This window comes from Canis lupus, chromosome 30 (assembly GCF_003254725.2).
Source record: "Canis lupus dingo isolate Sandy chromosome 30, ASM325472v2, whole genome shotgun sequence".
NCBI lineage: Eukaryota > Metazoa > Chordata > Mammalia > Carnivora > Canidae > Canis > Canis lupus.
The window spans coordinates 28,799,036-28,816,853 of NC_064272.1; the positions used below are offsets into that span (position 1 = coordinate 28,799,036).

General features: G+C 40.5%; 1 protein-coding gene across 1 annotated transcript; it reads right to left on the reverse strand.

Annotated features, from left to right (window-relative positions):
• Nucleotides 1-1,951: 1,951 nt before the first annotated feature.
• CIAO2A (cytosolic iron-sulfur assembly component 2A) lies at nucleotides 1,952-17,800 on the reverse strand. The gene is made up of 5 exons (XM_025472550.3): nucleotides 17,477-17,800; nucleotides 12,354-12,518; nucleotides 6,277-6,326; nucleotides 3,861-3,906; nucleotides 1,952-3,244 (listed from the first exon to the last, which is right to left on the reverse strand). The coding sequence occupies exons 1-5, from the start codon at nucleotides 17,604-17,606 to the stop codon at nucleotides 3,147-3,149; spliced, it is 489 nt and encodes a 162-aa protein (XP_025328335.1). The 5' UTR covers nucleotides 17,607-17,800; the 3' UTR covers nucleotides 1,952-3,146.
• Nucleotides 17,801-17,818: the final 18 nt, after the last annotated feature.

Consider the following 17,818-nt stretch of genomic DNA (forward strand, 5'->3'; position numbering starts at 1 on the left):
CAGGGTCTATAGCCTCAGTACACTCAGCTCTTGCCCTGGCCCTACACTGCAAACTGCCAAGAAGCAAGTGACTCAGCGTTGACACTAAACACCTTATCTGGTGGATCTGTAATTTAGAACAGTGATTACAGTGATGACTGAAAATTCAAAACACTTTATTATTTATGGACCTGTTTATATATGCTGAGTGACAGATTTCTAATTACCTGGAAAAAAGAGAGGAGCCGATGAGAACTTTGGTAGCAAGAGATCAAGAACCAATAGTGACATTTCCACAAAGCTAGTGCTCCAATGCCACACCGTCTGATTTTTCTGGACAACAACATTTTTAGTAATCTCGAGAGAGAGGGAGAACAGAGGGCTAAAGCTGTGCTGAGACAGTGAGGACTTAGAAGCCAATTTCCACAGGACGTCTAGAACCAGTATGTTATATAAGAATTCATTCTATTTTTGTCTGCTGCTACCTTTGACACTTTGTTAAGAAGGCATGATCTTCCTCTGTCCAGTGGTGAAGATTTGGGAAGAGAGACGATTCCCGTCAGATGGACTCTTCCCTTCAATTTTAATCATAAAATCTTACTGTAACTAAGAATCTAGTCACATCTCACAGTCAAAACTACAAACTTGGCATTAACTCTTCGAAGGGACGCCCAGGGTGGCTCAGCGGTTGAGTGTCTGCCTTCAGCTCAAGGCATGATCCTGGGACCTGGGATCTAGTCCCGTATCAGGCTGCATGTGAGGAGCCTGCTTCTCCCTCTGCCTATGTCTCTGCCTCTTTCTGTCTCTTGTGAATAAATAAATCTTAAAAAAAAAAATTCACTAATTTGGGTCTGTTTCAGGGCTTGAAACCTACAGCTGAGCAGCTGAGCAATGGGATGCTGTCCTTTCCTTCTCTCCAACCCTCCTGCATCCTACTTGTTCTACCACTGCCCTAGAAGCTTAGGAGGGAGGAGCACTAGAGATAGAACAGTTCATACTTAGCTGGTTGGCTTTGTGCTCTCTGGGCCTGCCTGGTTATTAGGGCTGGCTCTCTCTCTTGGGTTGGTACTCTCATGAGCTAACCAGAGGTTCCTGCTGTGCCCCTTGACCCTGGTAGATGCATCTCCCCCATTGCTGTCCTCTCTCCTCACTCCCTGGCACCAGGCAGGGACATGTTGAGACCCTTTCTGCAGAGGTCTCCTTGGCCCTGCAGCTGGCCTATTGGACAACATCAAATAAGACCCCATAGCAGTCCATGTGAAACAGATATGCATACCTTGCCGAGGGCTGTCATCAAAGTCATTGGCCTTGCCGCTCTCTTGCCCTCTAGACTTCTTTGTTGTTGTTTTTTTAAGATTTTATTTATTTATTTATTCATGAGAGACATACAGAGAGAGGCAGAGACACAGGCATGAGGGAGAAGCAGGCTCCATGCAGGGAGCCTGACACGGGACTCGATCCCAGGTCTCCAGGATCAGGCCCTGGGCTGAAGGGGACACTAAACCACTGAGCCACCTGGGCTGCCCACCCTCTAGACTTCTTAGGCAGGAATCAGCCTGCCTTTGACCCAGCCTTAAGTCCACTTCCACTTTCTTTCTCAGGCCTGAGTCAAGTAAGTTGCTGAATCTCCCAACTACAGGAAATACATTTATAAACTCTCCGAGCTGTCACCTTTGAACTCCCCTCAGCAGATAGTGTTCCTTCCCTAACCTTCTTCCACCAAAACAGGGGCTGGAACTCAACACAGCAACAGCTTTATAAAAAAAAAAAAAAATTCATCAATAATCTTCTTACCAAATTCTCTCTGTTCTTTCAAAACTTACATTCTCGAAGTGGATAAAAGGATTCAAGAAGCATGGACTCTCCTGTTTTCCCCCTTTGTAGCCTCAATTAAATTGGAGGCAGAAGAGTCCCACTCTTATAACCTGTATATTGTTACTTACTGCTGTAGTATAACAAATTACCCCAAAACTTAGTGGCATAAACAATAAACATTTATTATTGCTCACAGCTTCTCTGGGTCAGGAATTTGGGTGGCTTAGCTAGACAGTTCTGGCTCAGGGTCTCATGAGGTTCCAGTTAAGTTATCAGCTTGACTGAGGCTGGAGGATCACTTCTAACATGGTTCACTCCCATGGTGTGCAAATTGGTGCTGGTTGTTCATGCAAGGCCTCAATTCCTCTCCTTATGGAATTCTCCACAGGGCTGCTCAAGTGTTCTGATGACACAGTGGCTGGAGTCCCACGGAGTGAGCAATTCAAGAAATCAAGACGAATGCAACAACACTTGTTATGATCTAGCCTCAGAAGTCACACACTGTCACCTCTGATTCTTGATTAGCCATACCTACCAGCTCTGTTTCAACATGGAAGGGAACTATACAAGGGCATGAACACCAGGAATCAAGGATCATTAGCGAATATCTGGGAGGCTGCCTTCTACACCCTGTTACACTTGCAATGATCATTATCTCCTAAAACAAACTGAACAAAGTTCAAGTAAAGGAGAAGCCATAAATTTAGATTGCTTTAAACAAAACTTCTTTGGGGACTTCTCGATTTTCAAAATTATGTATGTTATCTGGCCCTCTCTACATTTGATCCTCATCTACAAATGGGTCGAGGACTCTTCTTAAAGGAAGGCAGAGCCTATGCCTCATTTTCAGGGTTCTTTCTGGTTCTTGAATTTCTGATTTTACATAATAATCAGAAAATAAGGGTTTGTAAATATCTTTTAGAGTTGATATTTACACTAAGATTTATAATTCAACAAAAACATTCTAAGGTACATCATTATAAGAATCATCTCTGTTTTATTTATTCTACAGAATAATGATTTAAATTGAATACATTTGGGCACAGTAAATATTTGACATGAAAAGTAGTTGCATCAGAAGAGGCGTCAGAAAAATACCAACCCATCTGACACATAGTAACTAGAAAATATTTTTCTGTCTCATCATTTAAGTGTTACAAATCCTGAGAATGTTATACACTGAACAAACTAGGTACTACTACTTATAATTAAATCTTGCTTGCAAATCATCTGTTAAAAAAATGCTTTGAGGTACAAATCACCTATGTATTAAACATGAGTCTTTTACATTTTACAAAGAATTTAAACAAATATATCAAACAACTAAAGTTAAGTGGCTCTTAAAACAGCTATTAGTCAGGTTCAAGGACACACTGTTCCACAATTTCCCGTAGATTGGGGTTTTCCATTGCAGCTGCCACTCGCTCTTTGTCATTTATCTGCTTGTTGACTGCAAAACACAGATAAAAGTTAGCAGAGGAATTATGGCAATATATAGGGACAGACAAAAATCTTATGAGCCCATTAAAACAGAATTTAACCCCTTCATAGCTTAAAGCTGATTTTGGCTCATTTTTCGTAAGTTCTAGAAGGAAGGGAGACTTAGAGAAAAATCCATGGATCTTCATATAATAAAGTTATTGGCCTATATCTTCTGTCTATAATTTGCTAAAAGTGTTCTTAATGTAAGTGTTCAAAAGAGCAATGTCCATATTCTTTTCTAGACCTTCAATTTCAGTTTCAAGTACATAGCTTTCTGTCCTGCACCAAAGAAAAAAATCAAGCCTTCTTTAGAGTCAGGGTCCCTAGAGATGGATGTTCTTTAGAGATGTGCAGATTGGCTGATTGCTAAATCAGCCAATATTCACAAGGCCTGCTTCTGGTTCACCTGGAGTCCTACTGAAAAATTACTTTCTTGAAAAACCTAGATTTCCCCTCAAGGAAGAGCTAATAACTAATTTTGCAGTTTTTTGCAAATGACCTGTAGATACTTGGATAGTACAATAATGGTATCCAAGATGAAGTACTAGCTAAAGTTGTTTTTTAGTGAGTCAAGATTGACTTACTGTCTTCCTCTGTTGAGTGGGTTCCTTCAGAAATGTAGATTTCCAACTAGGAAAAAAAAATTAAAACCAAACATTTAGAATGCTCTGAGGTAACAAGTGAAATGGAATGCACAGTGGACTCAAGAGTCTAGGATGAAAGTCCAAATTCTATTCTTAGTTAGCATCAATGACTTAACTTAAAGACAAATCCTCTCAAAACAGAGAATGAAATTAGTAGGATTTTTAATTTTTAAATTTGCAGAAGGCCTGCAGGGGGTATCCCCATTAATTACTTTTTAAAATGAATACACACAAATAAAATTTCACACAAATGAGATCTCATATATATTTTACTCATGGATCTCTCTACCCTACTACACTCTATCTCTTCCTCCCAAATCAGTACCTAAAGTATCTAAACTTCCTCTCTGCCCCAAGCCCCAAGAAAACCATATTAATAAACCCAGTGTAGTTTCTTCCATATTTTTCTCCATACCTACATAATGGAATGTGGATTTTATACATACAGGTGCACACACACATGCCAAAGTTGGAAGTTTCTTTGCTTATTTTACAAAAATGGGATCACAAAATATAGTGTTCAGTATCCTCCTTTTCTCATTCACTATTATTTTGCTAAATTTACTCTCAAGTATCATATCGGTTAAACTAAACCTCTTGGCCCTGCTGCATGCCCTCAGATTAGCTAACCTCCAAGAACCAGAGCTTCTGAAACAAACACATAAAATTACTCCAAATTCTATGGCAAATAAAGCATGCTATATGATAAAGACATGCTTACTCTCCAGAAAATACTGGAGTGTATGAACCATTTACTATAGTTATTTTATTACTAAGATAAATGTTTTTTAAGAGTGAAAAAAATCACTTTATTAGGGCTAAAAGAGACCCTAGAGATCATCTAGAACAGTTTTTTTTTTAAAAAACAAAACAATTTGGGGCACCTACAGGGCTCAGTCGGTTAAGCATCTGACTCTTGACCTGAACTCAGATCATGACCTCAGGATTGTGAGATTGAGCCCAGTGCCGGGCTTGGGCGTGGAGCCTGCTTAAGAGTCTCTCTCCCTCTGCCCTTCCCCCCGCACCAAAAAAATACCATATGAATTCTGCTAGTGGCATAATACCAACTCTTGTTCCAGACAACAAAGCAACAGTTTAAAATCATTCTATACTCATTTACCTTGTTTTAAAATTATGCGTGACTCAAAAAACAAAACAAAACAAAAAAAAATTATGCATGACTCAACTCTGAAAAATAGTTAAGTAAAAGGGAAAAGTCAAGCATTTACCCTGCTATTCCTGTATGAACTATACCTCAGGGAAACCACATAGTAAGTTTGGCACATTGAAGCCACAAAGACTTAAATTTGAGAGGTTACTTGTGGCCCTCTCTAAGTGGTTCTTCCTGTGTTTTAAATTTTTGCTCATGAAAATATGCTCAACATTATTAGCCATCAGAGAAACGGAAGTCAAAACCACAACTGAGTTATCACTTCAAATCCACTAGGATGGCTATAATGAAAAAAATAGATAATATTAATAGAGAAATGCAAGTGAAGATGTGGAAAATTAGAACCCTCATATACTGCTGGTGGGAATATAAAATGATAAAGCAGCTATGGAAAACAGTGTAGCAGTGCCTCAAAAAGCTAAATATAGTTAGCAAAAGATCTAGCAATCCCCCTCCTGGGTGGAGAAAAGATGAAAACAAATGAAACCAAACGAAAGCCTGTATGCTAATGTTCATAACAGCATTACTTATAATAGACAAAAAGTGGAAACAACCCAGATGTCCACCCAGTAATCAAAGGATAAATAAACTATGGTACATCCATACAGTGGAATCATATAAGGCAGCAAAAAGGAAGGAAATACTGGCACATGGTACAACATGGATGAATTCTGAAAATAATATTTTAATTGAAAGAGGCCAGTCTAAAAGACCACAAACTGTATGATTTCATTTAAATTAAACATTCAGAATAAGCAAATCTATAGAGATCAAAAGGAGACCTGTGGTTGCCTGGGGATAGCATAAGGCTTGGGGAAATGGATATGGGATTTCTTTCTGAGGTGATGAAAACGTTTTAAAACTGATAGTAGTCGGGCACCTACGTGGCTTAGTGAATTAAGCATCTGCCTTCAGCTCAGGTCAAGATCCCAGGATTCTGGGATCAAGCTCCACATCAGGGAGCAGGGAGCCTGCTTCTCCCTTTCTCTCTCCTGTATGCTTTCTCTCTCTCTCAAATAAATAAACAAAATCTTAAAAAAAAAAAACAAAAAACTGATAGTGATGGTGGCACAACTCAGTGACTATATGAAAAACTATTAAATTGTACATTTTAAACAGGTGAATTGTATGAAATGTGAATTAAATCTCAATAAAGCTGTTATAAAACAACAAAAACTTCCTTACCTTATGTTTAAATGGTAAACACCGCTGAAGTTTTACTCTTAAGCACAGCCCTGTAGAGGAAAAAAAATAAAAGGCCCCAATTACCTCTCTTCTTATTAGTTCTTGAAAAAGCATACAGCTGCGTGTAGGTGTCTCCTACAATACAGTAGCTGGAAACAGCTTTGGCTCAGTCCAGCGTAGGTCTCCTTTGAACCAGGCACCATGCTAGCAACTTTAATACATTTAGTCTTACATATTCTTCACGATAATCCAGTGAGCCATGTATTACCAAACCCATTCTACAAACTGTGAAACTAAGGTCATAATGTAACTTGCCCAAGGTCATTGAGCTAGTAAAGTGGCAGTTGGACCTAAAACCCAAGACCGCTGCAAAGCCTAGGTCCTTTCTACTACATCAATTTACCTTAAAGCAAAAGTCAATTCACTCATTAAACTTCATGGAACACTCACAACAGGCCAGATCATGCAAAAATTGAAAACCAAGTAAGAGCCACTTAAAAAGGACCACAAGAAACTTCGCAAATTTGGAATCTTCTATGCCTGTGATATACAAGTAGAGTTGTTTCCCTAAAACAAGCTCCTCTAAAGCTCAGTTTACCCCAATGCCACATCACAGTTCAATATATAGATCTTTTTTCCCAGTTGAGACTTACAAGAGAAATTAAAACTGGGCTGGGAACAGATCCTCAGTGTGCCCATCTTTCATTTCTCCCCCACCTCAAAACAAGGAATGGATTTTTAACTAAATCTACACCCCTAGACACAGAAGATAATCAGACTGTTCTTAATTATGCACACAAAGTGTTTCAGAGTACTTAGAGTCTAGAACACAGTAATTCCATAGTAAATGTTAGAGAACTCTGAAAACAATGTATAGTTTCTTTAAGAAGGCCTCCCATGGGATGCCTGGGTGGCTCAGTCAGTTAAATGTCTGCCTTTGACTCAGGTCATGATCTCAGGGTCCGGGGGTTGAGCCCTGTGTAGGGCTCTCTGCTCAGCAGGGAGTCTATTTCTCCCTCTCCCTCTGGCACGCCTTCTGCTTGTGCTTCCTCTCTCTCTCTCTCTCTCTGTATGTCAAATAAATAAAATCTTAAACACACACACACACACAAACACACACACAAGAGGGTCTCCCTGTAGATCTGTCCTAAAGCATATCTGGAGGGTTCTTCTCTTCCCTCTGCCTCCCACACTGCCTCTTTAATTTGTTACCTATGTATCATCTCAGCATCCTCATGTATTCTGCTCACTGTTGGTGTTTCACCCACATGGTAAATAATAACTGTTTCACAATTCACAAAGCACTTTTTTGAGCATCAATATCCTCAAGATAGGCAGTACAGCATTACTAAGACTACAATACTTTGAGTTCAAAAATGGCTCCACTACATACTAGCTATGGGATCCTGGGCAAGTTATTTAACCTCTCTTAAGCTTCAGTTTCCTTATGTGTAAAGCAAGTATTATAATATACCACTCAATATAGGATTGTTACAAGTAGTAAATAAATTGTTATGCAATGCGCGTAAAATAGTACTTGGTACATAAAAAGCATCTAATAAATATTAGCTATTACTATTGTATCATTTTCATTTTACAGCCAGGAACCAAGATAAGCGATCTGTTTGACATCACATAGCTAACAAGTGGACAGCTAGGAGTTAAACATAGACTCCAAATCCTATGCCCTTCATATTGGACCACACCTGCCTTCAGCTATTCTTATCAGAACTAAGTCAACACAGATAGCTACTAGCTGGTTTCCCTACCTTACCCACTCCCAGGGAAGACCCCTGGGAGTCTTCCTCATCTTTGCAATTACTTACCAGGATAACTATAACCAAGTGATGACCTAACCAGTCGGGGTGGAACGTATACTCAGGTTCCTTCCCCTGCTTCACACTACCTGCTCACAGGAAATGCCTCCCAGATCCCAGAAAGAGGGGTCTCTCTCTTTTTTAAAAAAAATATTTTATTTATTTATTCATGAGAGATACAGAGAGACAGGCAGAGATATGGGCAGAGGGAGAAGCAGGTTCCCTGCGGGGAGCCCAAAGCGGGACCCGATCCTAGAACCCCAGGATCACGCTCCAAGCCGAAGGAAGACATTCAACTGCTGAGCCACCCAGGTGTCCCAAGAGGGCTCTCTTTATTTAGTTTTCCACTCATGTTGATTGAACATGGTTACTACACTACTATACTAACTTCTAAATAGCCAAGGGTCTTAACCGAAACTATTAAAAGGACCTGACGAAACTTTGTTCAGGGAGTGGACAGATGTGAAGCAGCTACCATAACCAGATCTGGGCACCTCTTTTTTTTTTTTTTTTTTTTTAAAGATTTTATTTATTTATTCATGAGAGACAGAGAGAGAGAGAGAGAGAAGAGAGAGAGAAGGCAGAGACACAAGCAGATGGAGAAGCAGGCTCCCCTCAGGGAGCCCAATGTGGGACTCTATCCCAGGACTCCAGGATCACGCCCTAGGCCGAAGGCAGGCACTCAACTGCTGAGCCACCCAGGGATCCCCAGATCTGGGCGCCTTTAGAGTTACTTTTATTTCATGGGCTTTCTCAATCTTTGTCCACACACAGTTTTTCAATAATTACAATCATAATGCAAATGCAATTTAGCATTTCAATTTTTTTGATTACTTGACATTTTCAATAGAAATAAGAAATCCCATTTTACTGGTAGCATTTCCTTACTAATAGGTACTATAGTTTTTTCCAGGTTTCACTATTATAAATTTACTATAAATGTTTGTACATGTTACTGTTTTCTTCAATAGAATTATTTTAATTCCTATGTCAAAGAGTAGAAACCTCTTAATAAGGATTTGCCAATATGTACCCAGAGGCTTAAAACTACTTACACCATATGACCCAATAATTCCCATTAAAGGAATTTATCCTGAGGCAATAACTAGAGATATATGAAAATATTTATGTAGCCCCAGCCGAAGGCAGATGATCAACCACTGAGCCCTGCGTCCCAAAAAAGTTAATATTTAATGAAGAATAAAAACTATTCCTAAAAAAAAAAAAAACTATTCCTTATCAATTTTATTACCTAATCCTTATAACTGTGTTGATACTCTTATCTCTACTTTACAGATAAGGAAACTTGAGGCTCAGAAAGTCTAAGTAATTTGCCTAAAGCCACAAAGTGGCAGACCTGATAGAGATAGAATTTTAGCCCAAAGCACACATTCTTTTATGATAATTGATTTTTATTTTCTTCTTTACACTTTTGTGGAGTTTCCAGATTATTTTGTAATTTAAAAAAAACACAGGCTAAGTGTTACTTTTTGAAAAATCAAAAGAGCCTTTGCTAAAAGCTCTTAGAGTAATAGATCCCCTACTTAAGAACTCTTACATATCAAAGTATTTTAAGACACCCCCCTTCACATTAAGAGAGTAGCAGCACTTCCAATATCTAATGATTCAGAAACTGTCCAATAACAAAAAATAAGTATGCATTCAAAAATGCTTTCTCCCAGGACTCCTGGGTGGCTCAGTAGTTGAGTATCTGCCTTTGACTCAGGGTGTGATCCTGGAGTCCCTGCATGGAGCCTGCTTCTCCTTCTGCCTCTGTCTCTCTGTGTCTTTCGTGAATAAATAAAAAAGTCTTTAAAAAAAAAAAAAAATATGCGGGGCAACACCGGGTGGCTCAGCGGTTTAGCGCCACCTTCAGCCCAGGGCCTGATGCTGAAGACCTGGAATCGAGTCCCACATCGGGCTCCCTGCATGGAGCCTGCTTCTTCCTCTGCCTGTGTCTCTGCCTCTCTCTCTCTCTCTCTCTCTGTGTCTCTCATGAATAAATAAAATATTTTTAAAATAATAATAAATAAATAATAAATTTTTTAAAAATGCTTTTTCGGGATGCCTGGGTGGTTGAACGTCTGCCTTGGGATTGGGGTCCTGGGATCAAGTCCCACATTGAGCTCCCTGCGAGGAGCCTGCTTCTCCCCTCTGCCTATGTCTCTGCCTCTCTCTCTGTGTCTCTCATGAATAAATAAATAAATCTTTAAAAAACTGCTTTTTTTAGTATGGAGTATTAATATCCACAATATTATTGGGGCTCCTGATTGGCTCACTCAGTTAAGTGGCCAACTCTTGATTTCAGTTCAGGTCATGATCTCAGGGTCCTAGGATCAAGCCCTATGTCGGGCTCTGTGCTCAGTGGGGAGTCAATTTGAGATTCTCTCCCTCTGTCCCTCCCCCAGCTCGTGTTCTCTCTCTCTCTCTCTCTCTCAAATAAATAAATAAATAAATAAATAAATAAATCTTAAAGAAAAAAATAACTACAAGATGATGTATGGATTCATGGACCCTCTAGTGCCTCAATATATGGCCTCTATGCTGGAAATCACTAATGGGGATCCCAGAGCAACAAGTGAGAAGAGAAAGACAGAAATTGTTGTAACAATGGAAGCAATAATAAAACATTAATCTTTTCAGTCCATTTTATAAACTTATCTATTTTTTTAAAGATTTTATTTACTTATTCATGAGAGACATAGAAAGAGAGGCAGAGACATGGGCAGAGGGAGAAACAGGCTCCCTATAGGGTGCCCGATGCAGAACTCGATCCCAGGACCCTAGACTCACAACCTGAGCCAAAGGCAGATGCTCAACTACTGAGTCACTCAGGTGCCCCTAAACTTATCTATTTTTAAATAGATAATATATTCCCATGGTTCCAAAACTTAAAAATATAAAAAGGTATATAGTAAAGCCTTCCTCCCACCCTGTCCCCAACCTGCCCAGTTGCTACTACCACTCCTATCTACTCCCATCACAGTTATTCATTTCTTAGGTATTCTTTACACATATACAATCAAAATACAAATTTGCTTTTGCCTTTTTTTATACAAATGTAGCAATATTACACTTGCTTTTATCTATTTTATTTATTTTTCTTTCTTAACAGTATGTCATAAATATCTCTCCATACCAGTACATGGAGAGCTTCATTTTTCATAGCTATGTAGTATTCCACTGTTAATATATATCATCCTTGATTATTTCAGCAATCCTCTACTGATGAACATTTGGTTTGAAATACACTTCATCTTCTTTATTTTTATTTATTTATTTTTTTAGAGGAGGGAAGAGGGGTAGAAGGAGGGGAAGAGAGAGAATCTTAAGGAAGTTCTATACCCACCACAGAGCCCAAGCAGGGCTCAATCCTATGACCCTGAGATCACAACCTGAGCCGAAATTAAGTTGGATGCTTAACTGACTGAGCCACGCTGGTGCTCCTCCTTTATCTTCTTTATAACAAAGTATATATTCAAAGACATCTCTTGCATATCTTACTGCTAACTACTCCAAAATATTGGGAATGCAGCCTCTCAATAGAAAACTACCTCAAAAATACGCTCTCAAATAAAAAACTTAAAAAAAAAAAAACAAAATACTCTCCCACTAGGACTTATGCCCATACTGCACTGAAGCCAATACAGCAGCGAAAGGTGATGGCAGTAGTGCTAGTCTGACAGCATCCACTCCAATCTCCAGAACAGGAGGAGAGGACTGGTCCACACCCACTCTCTTAATTGTAGGCATGTACAGGGAAGAGAAACAGAATGTATAACTAAAGAAGATAACACATTTGGAGTCAGGAAACCTGCGCTTGAGCCTCAGCTACATCATTTCCTGCCTATATGATTCTGAGCAAGTCACTTAAACTCTCTCAGTCTCAGTTTCCTCATCTGGAAAATTCTCTCATAGGCTGTGAGGGCTACAAAAGATATACATCTGAAAAGACTCTGTGAACTATAAAGTATAAACATGATGCTAATTGTTATTTTGGGTCAAAATCAGTAAAATAATTTAGAATTAAAATATATTTATAGGGATCCCTGGGTGGCGCAGCGGTTTGGCGCCTGCCTTTGGCCCAGGGCGCGATCCTGGAGACCCGGGATCGAATCCCACGTCGGGCTCCCGGTGCATGGAGCCTGCTTCTCCCTCTGCCTGTGTCTCTGTGCCTCTCTCTCTCTCTGTGACTATCATAAATAAATAAAAATTAAAAAAAAAAAATATATATATATATATTTATATATAAAACCTTACCAATAAGGGTTGCCAAAGAGCAGTGAGGTACTGTTGGTGTGAACCTGATAATAACCAAATAGTCTTCTTCATTTATTTCCTGAACCTCCACACTACTTTCCGTCACCACTTCCAGTTCTTCTAAAGTATTGGGCTTCTCTGGGTCCCGGATAGTTCGAATCAAATCTAAAGAATCATTGGAGACAAGGTATTATGTTAAAACATGAATATTCTAAATAAGGATGACTTTGCTAGTCCTAATCCAAACATTGACTTCTTCTTTTTAACCAAAGATTACAGTAACTCCCCGTATTTCTGACAGAAATTTCCATGACCAGTTTCCTTTTGAGAAAAATGTTTTCTTGGTTTATTATTAGATCATGACCAGTTTCTTGGATCCAACATTGCAGAGAGAATATAAGAATGAGGAAAGTGTCACAGAAGCTCAAGGAGAAGAAATAACCTTTAGCTTGGGAGAATATGGTACACAGAATTTATGAAAGTGGAATCTGAATCAAGCCTTTAAAAATGGGTGACATTTCAATATTTGATATTTAAGGTAAAGGAAATTAAAGGAAAAGAAGTTTAGGAGTGCCTGGCTGGCTCAGTTGGTAGGGTATGCAACTCTTGATCTTGGGGTCATGAGTTTGATTCCCACATTGGGCATAGGGAGTACTTAAAACATTTTTAATTAAAAAAAAAAAAGTTTAGTCTCCTAGGAACCCAGCATAAATGAGGATATAAGAGTTTGGGCCAGACCATCAAGGATTTTTTACAGTCAGCCACAGGCAATAGGGAATCCTCAAGAGGCTACTCTGAACAAGGGAGTAATGTGGACAGCATTGCACTGTCAGCTGGTAACTCATCCACTAGCTGGTAAACTCAGAACTAAAAGCAGAGCCAGAGATACCAGCTGAAAATGCTAGGCCCAAAATAGGCACATGATAATAGTAATGGAGAGGAGGGGACAGATGGAGAAGTAATTTCAGCAGCAGAATCAACAGAATTTGACAGTTCTTTGGATGTAGAAGACGAGGAAAGGGAAAAAGGAGGATGATAGATTTTTTCTGTTTGGGAGAACACTGACAGAATGGAAAAAAAAAAAAAAACCTGAAGAACACAAGAAAGTTGGATGGGGGCTGGGGAAACTGGGTTCAATTTTATACATAATGATTTGGAGGTGCTTAAGGCGCAACCCAATGGGATATTCCAGCAAATACTGAACAGTGATGTAAAGTTTAAGAGAGCACCAAAGCTAGACACATGAAAAGATGCTCAACATCACTCACCATTAGGGAAATGCAAATCAAAACTACAATGAGTAACATCTCACACCTGTCAGAATGGCTAAAGTCAAAAAACACAAGAAACAAGGCAAGGACGGAGTGTTGGCAAGGATGTGGAGGAAAAGAAACCCTGTGCATGGTTGGTGGGAAAGCAAACTGATGCAGCCACTCTGGAAAACAGTACAGAGGTCTTCAAAAAGTTAAAAATAGAGCTACTCTATGATCCAGTAATCACACTACTGGGTATTTACCCAAAAATACAAAAACACGAATTCAAAGGGATATATCCATGACTTTTAGCAGTAGCAGTATTATTTGTAGCAGTATTATTTACAATAGCCAAGAGATGGAAGCAGCCCAAGTAGCCATCGATTGATGAATGAATATAGCTGATATATATATATATATGAATATTATTCAGCCAAAAAAGAAAGAATGAGGTCTTGCCACTTGCAAGGACATGAACAGAACCAGACAGCATAATGCTAAGTGAAATAAGTCAGTCAAAGACAAATACCATATCCAAATATCACTTGTACAAGTTCACCTGTAGGTGGAATTTAAGAAACAAAACAAATGAACAAAGGGAAAAAAGAGACAGACAAACCAACAAATGAATTTTAACTATAGAGAACAAACTGATGGTTATCACAGGAGAGGCGGATGGGGAATAGGTGAACTAGATGAAGGGTTTTAAGTGTACACTTACCATAATGAGCACTAAGTAATGTATAGAATTGTTAAATCATTATATTGGACACCTGAAACTAAACTGAAACTTTAACGGAATTAAAATTTTAAAAAATAGATAAAAAGAGAGAGTACCAAAGCTAGAGTGGTTGTTGAATCCCTGAGATTTGTAAAGAATGAGCAAAACAGTAGTTTTCGACCTTGGGTGAACAATGGAATCATCAGGACTGCTTTAAAAACTGATGTCTAGGGGTCCCTGGGTGGCGCAGCGGTTTGGCGCCTGCCTTTGGCCCAGGGCGTGATCCTGGAGACCAGGGATCGAATCCCACGTCGGGCTCCCGGTGCATGGAGCCTGCTTCTCCCTCTGCCTGTGTCTCTGCCCTCTCTCTCTCTCTCTCTCTCTCTCTCTCTCTCTCTGTGACTATCATAAATAAATAAAAATTAAAAAAAAAAACTGATGTCTAAACCCAACCCCCAAAGATCTTGATTTAATTGATTCCTAGTAGGGACTGGGCATTGAGCTTTTTAAAAAATTCTTCAGGTTGCTCTTATGGGCAGCTCAATCTCAGAACCACTAATGTAAAAGGAGAGACCCAAGGATAGATTGATGGAAAGCACTAACTTAGGGATCAGAAGGAGAAAGAAAAGCCAGAAGCAGAGATGGAGGTGTGGGGATATTAATAACATTAAATGCAGCAGAAAAATCCAAGTTGATGAGAGCTGAAATGAGTCTTTGGATTTGTCACCCAGAAAATTACCTGTAAGAAAGCAGTTTCAGTAGAGAGATGAAGGCAGAAGCCAGCTTGCAAATGCGGAAGTAAGCAGGAACTGAAAATGCAGTCCTAGGCTCTGGCAAGGAAGGGAGAGGGCAAAGGATGGATAACGGATTTAGACAAAGCTAGAACAATGATGACAAGGGTAAGGGAAACTGAAACATGTTTTAGAGCCCAAAGGGAAAGATCAAATAGAGGAAGTAAGAGTGAAAATATAGGAGGGAGGATGGGGGACTGGCAAAATAAGCAGAAGGGAATGAGACCAAGGATGTGGGAGCCTGGGTCGTCCCCCTTAGAGAGGACAAGATTTCCTTCCTCCTCTGAGGTTGTAGAAAAAGATGGGAAAGGGGAAACAACAGAGAAATGGGGAGGTAGAAAGAAGAGCACAGGGAGTTCACACAGGATGGGCATGATGTCTTAAGCCTAAGGTTTTGTTCTATTACCGATAGCACCCCTGTAAACAGAAATGCTACTAGGAGAAACAAGTCAAGCTCCACCTTCTCCTCCAACAACTAACTCCTAGGCTTATCACTTGATTAGCCACAGAATTTGAAAATGAAGACAGGAAAAAAAAAAAAAAAAAGACAAAGCTGCTTCTTCACAAGGCTCTGTCACCCACGAGGCTCAGAGAAACACAGCTTTTAAAAAAGAAATGTGTTGCCCCTCATTTTAGGCATTTTCTCTTTAAGGCTCATTCACACAAGCTGCATTATACACTTTATATGCTACCTAAAGCTGAAATTAAGTCTCATCCCTTATTAAACTTCTCTGGTTTTCTATTGATTTGAGAGATCTGGATTTATTTCTTTAGAAAGAAAGCAATGTTGCTCTTCTCACATTACTCCCCTGATGAAAATTCTCCTATAGCTCTGCGCTGACATACTTTATACATTTACACCTTCAGTATCCAATCCTGACCTGGTATCTAAAACATTTTTTTTTTAATCACATTTCCACTCTTTAACCACAAACTCTATCCTGGGGCCCCGCCATTCCCTAACACGTTGTCATCTCCATACTTTTGCTTCCTTTTCTCTGCTTAGTACACTTTCTACCCCCCTTATATCCAGAGCCTACTTACGCTTCAAGGCCTAACTCAAGTGACTCCTCCATAAAGTCTTTCCAGATCCCCGACTCAGAGATTACTATCTCACCTTCCTCTGAATTTCCGGATTTCTTTTTCAGGTTGATGGACTTCTACTACATAAAATTGTTTTAAAAAGTACATTTCTGCATGTATAGGTCTCCACCGGTATTAAACTTTAGGACAAGAATCATCCCCCTTCCAAAGCTGTATCCCCCAAGTGCCCTTCTGTCCTGAGGTGCTATAGACAGAAGTCTGATAGGACAGGAATATGTCGGTTTTGTAGAGATCATTACACTCATAATCATCTAGCTGGGGTTAGGTCCCGCCTCTAGCAAGAGAGGAGTAAGTTAGATTGGCTCCAAAGGTCTTTTCTAACCCTGGCCTCCTTCTACTGGCCCATAATCCTTCCCCACATTTTATTTGTATTCTTATAGTTAGATCTTTCACCCTCAGTCAGCAGGAATCACTGAACATTAGTTAGAGCCAGTCTTTTTAGCCTTCAAAAACAGTACTACACAAGTCCAAAAACAAGGAGTCATAAGGCAATTGTGAAATGGTGTAAAGTGCACGAAATTTGGAATCAGAAGACACGGGCTTTGGTTTTTGCTTTTTCTTTACTGGCAGAGTGACCTCTGGGTGGTTGCTTGGCCATTCTAACCTTCTGTTTCCTCATGTGTACAATGAAGATGGTCCCAGGGGTTTAAAAAAAATACGTGACTCTGTGTGTGTGTGTGTGTGTGTGTGTGTATTCGTTTATGCACTCCAGGCTTGGCAGTGATAAGAAACTATAAAGTCTAGGCCGGGGTACGGGAAACCCATTTTGTCCTCTTCTCTCGGGGGCTTTTGGAGGGGGAGAATCCTCTTTTTTTTTTTTTTCCCCCAAGAGAGCGGCTATGACCTTAGGCCAGTCCCCAGCAGTGCTCTCGGTGGTGGCAGAAGGAATGCGAGTCTAGGGGCTAGGGACCACAAGGGAGGAGACAAGCAGTGCCATCAGGCCAGCTCTGCTTCCTAACCAAGCACCCTAACCGCCTGCTCTGCCCAGAAGTCTTGACAAGGTCAGAAGGGCGTAAGGCCGTCAAGGGAAATGAAGTGATTAAGACCTCCAGCCTCGGCTAACGCCAGGTTTAGGAAGAGCCCAGGTCTTAGATCCACATTCCTGCGTGACTCAGGACCCCGGAGAAAAGGCTTCCCAGGCTTCGGACGAGACCCAGCAAAAACCGGTCTCCACCCCCAGCCCTCTGGTGAGGCTCCCGTTACCCCCCATCTCCACGTACAACGCCAAACGCTGCCCTGGGTAAAATTAATTACCATAAACCTCTAGCGCTTTCTCTTCCATGATCCGGGGCTGCCGGGCAGCTCCCCGCTCAAAGAGGCCGGAGAGCCACAGTACTCTGCTCAGCGTCCAGGAGAGCAGCCCGGACACCCGCTCCATCCTCATGCTCCGCCATCCCTGGCGACTGTCCCACCCGAGCCACCGTCTCTCAGCAGCGGGCCTCGCAATTTATCAACTTCCTGGTCTTCAAAAGGGCCGAGACCAGCCTAAAGATCCCGGGGAGCAGAAGATAGGCGGGACCTGACGGAGCAGCGCGGAGGACCTAGGGAAGGGCCCCGCAAAGACTACAAGCCCCAGCATGCTTTGCTCGGTTTTGG

Coding starts and splice junctions, on each gene's coding strand:
- CIAO2A (XM_025472550.3), bottom strand. CDS start 17,606: ATGAGGATGGAGCGGGTGTCCGGGCTGCTCTCCTGGACGCTGAGCAGA. Junction 12,519..17,476: donor GAAAGCGCTAGAGGTTTATG/GTAATTAATTTT, acceptor ATGATTCTTTAG/ATTTGATTCGAACTATCCGG. Junction 6,327..12,353: donor CTCTTTGGCAACCCTTATTG/GTAAGGTTTTAT, acceptor TTTCCTCTACAG/GGCTGTGCTTAAGAGTAAAA.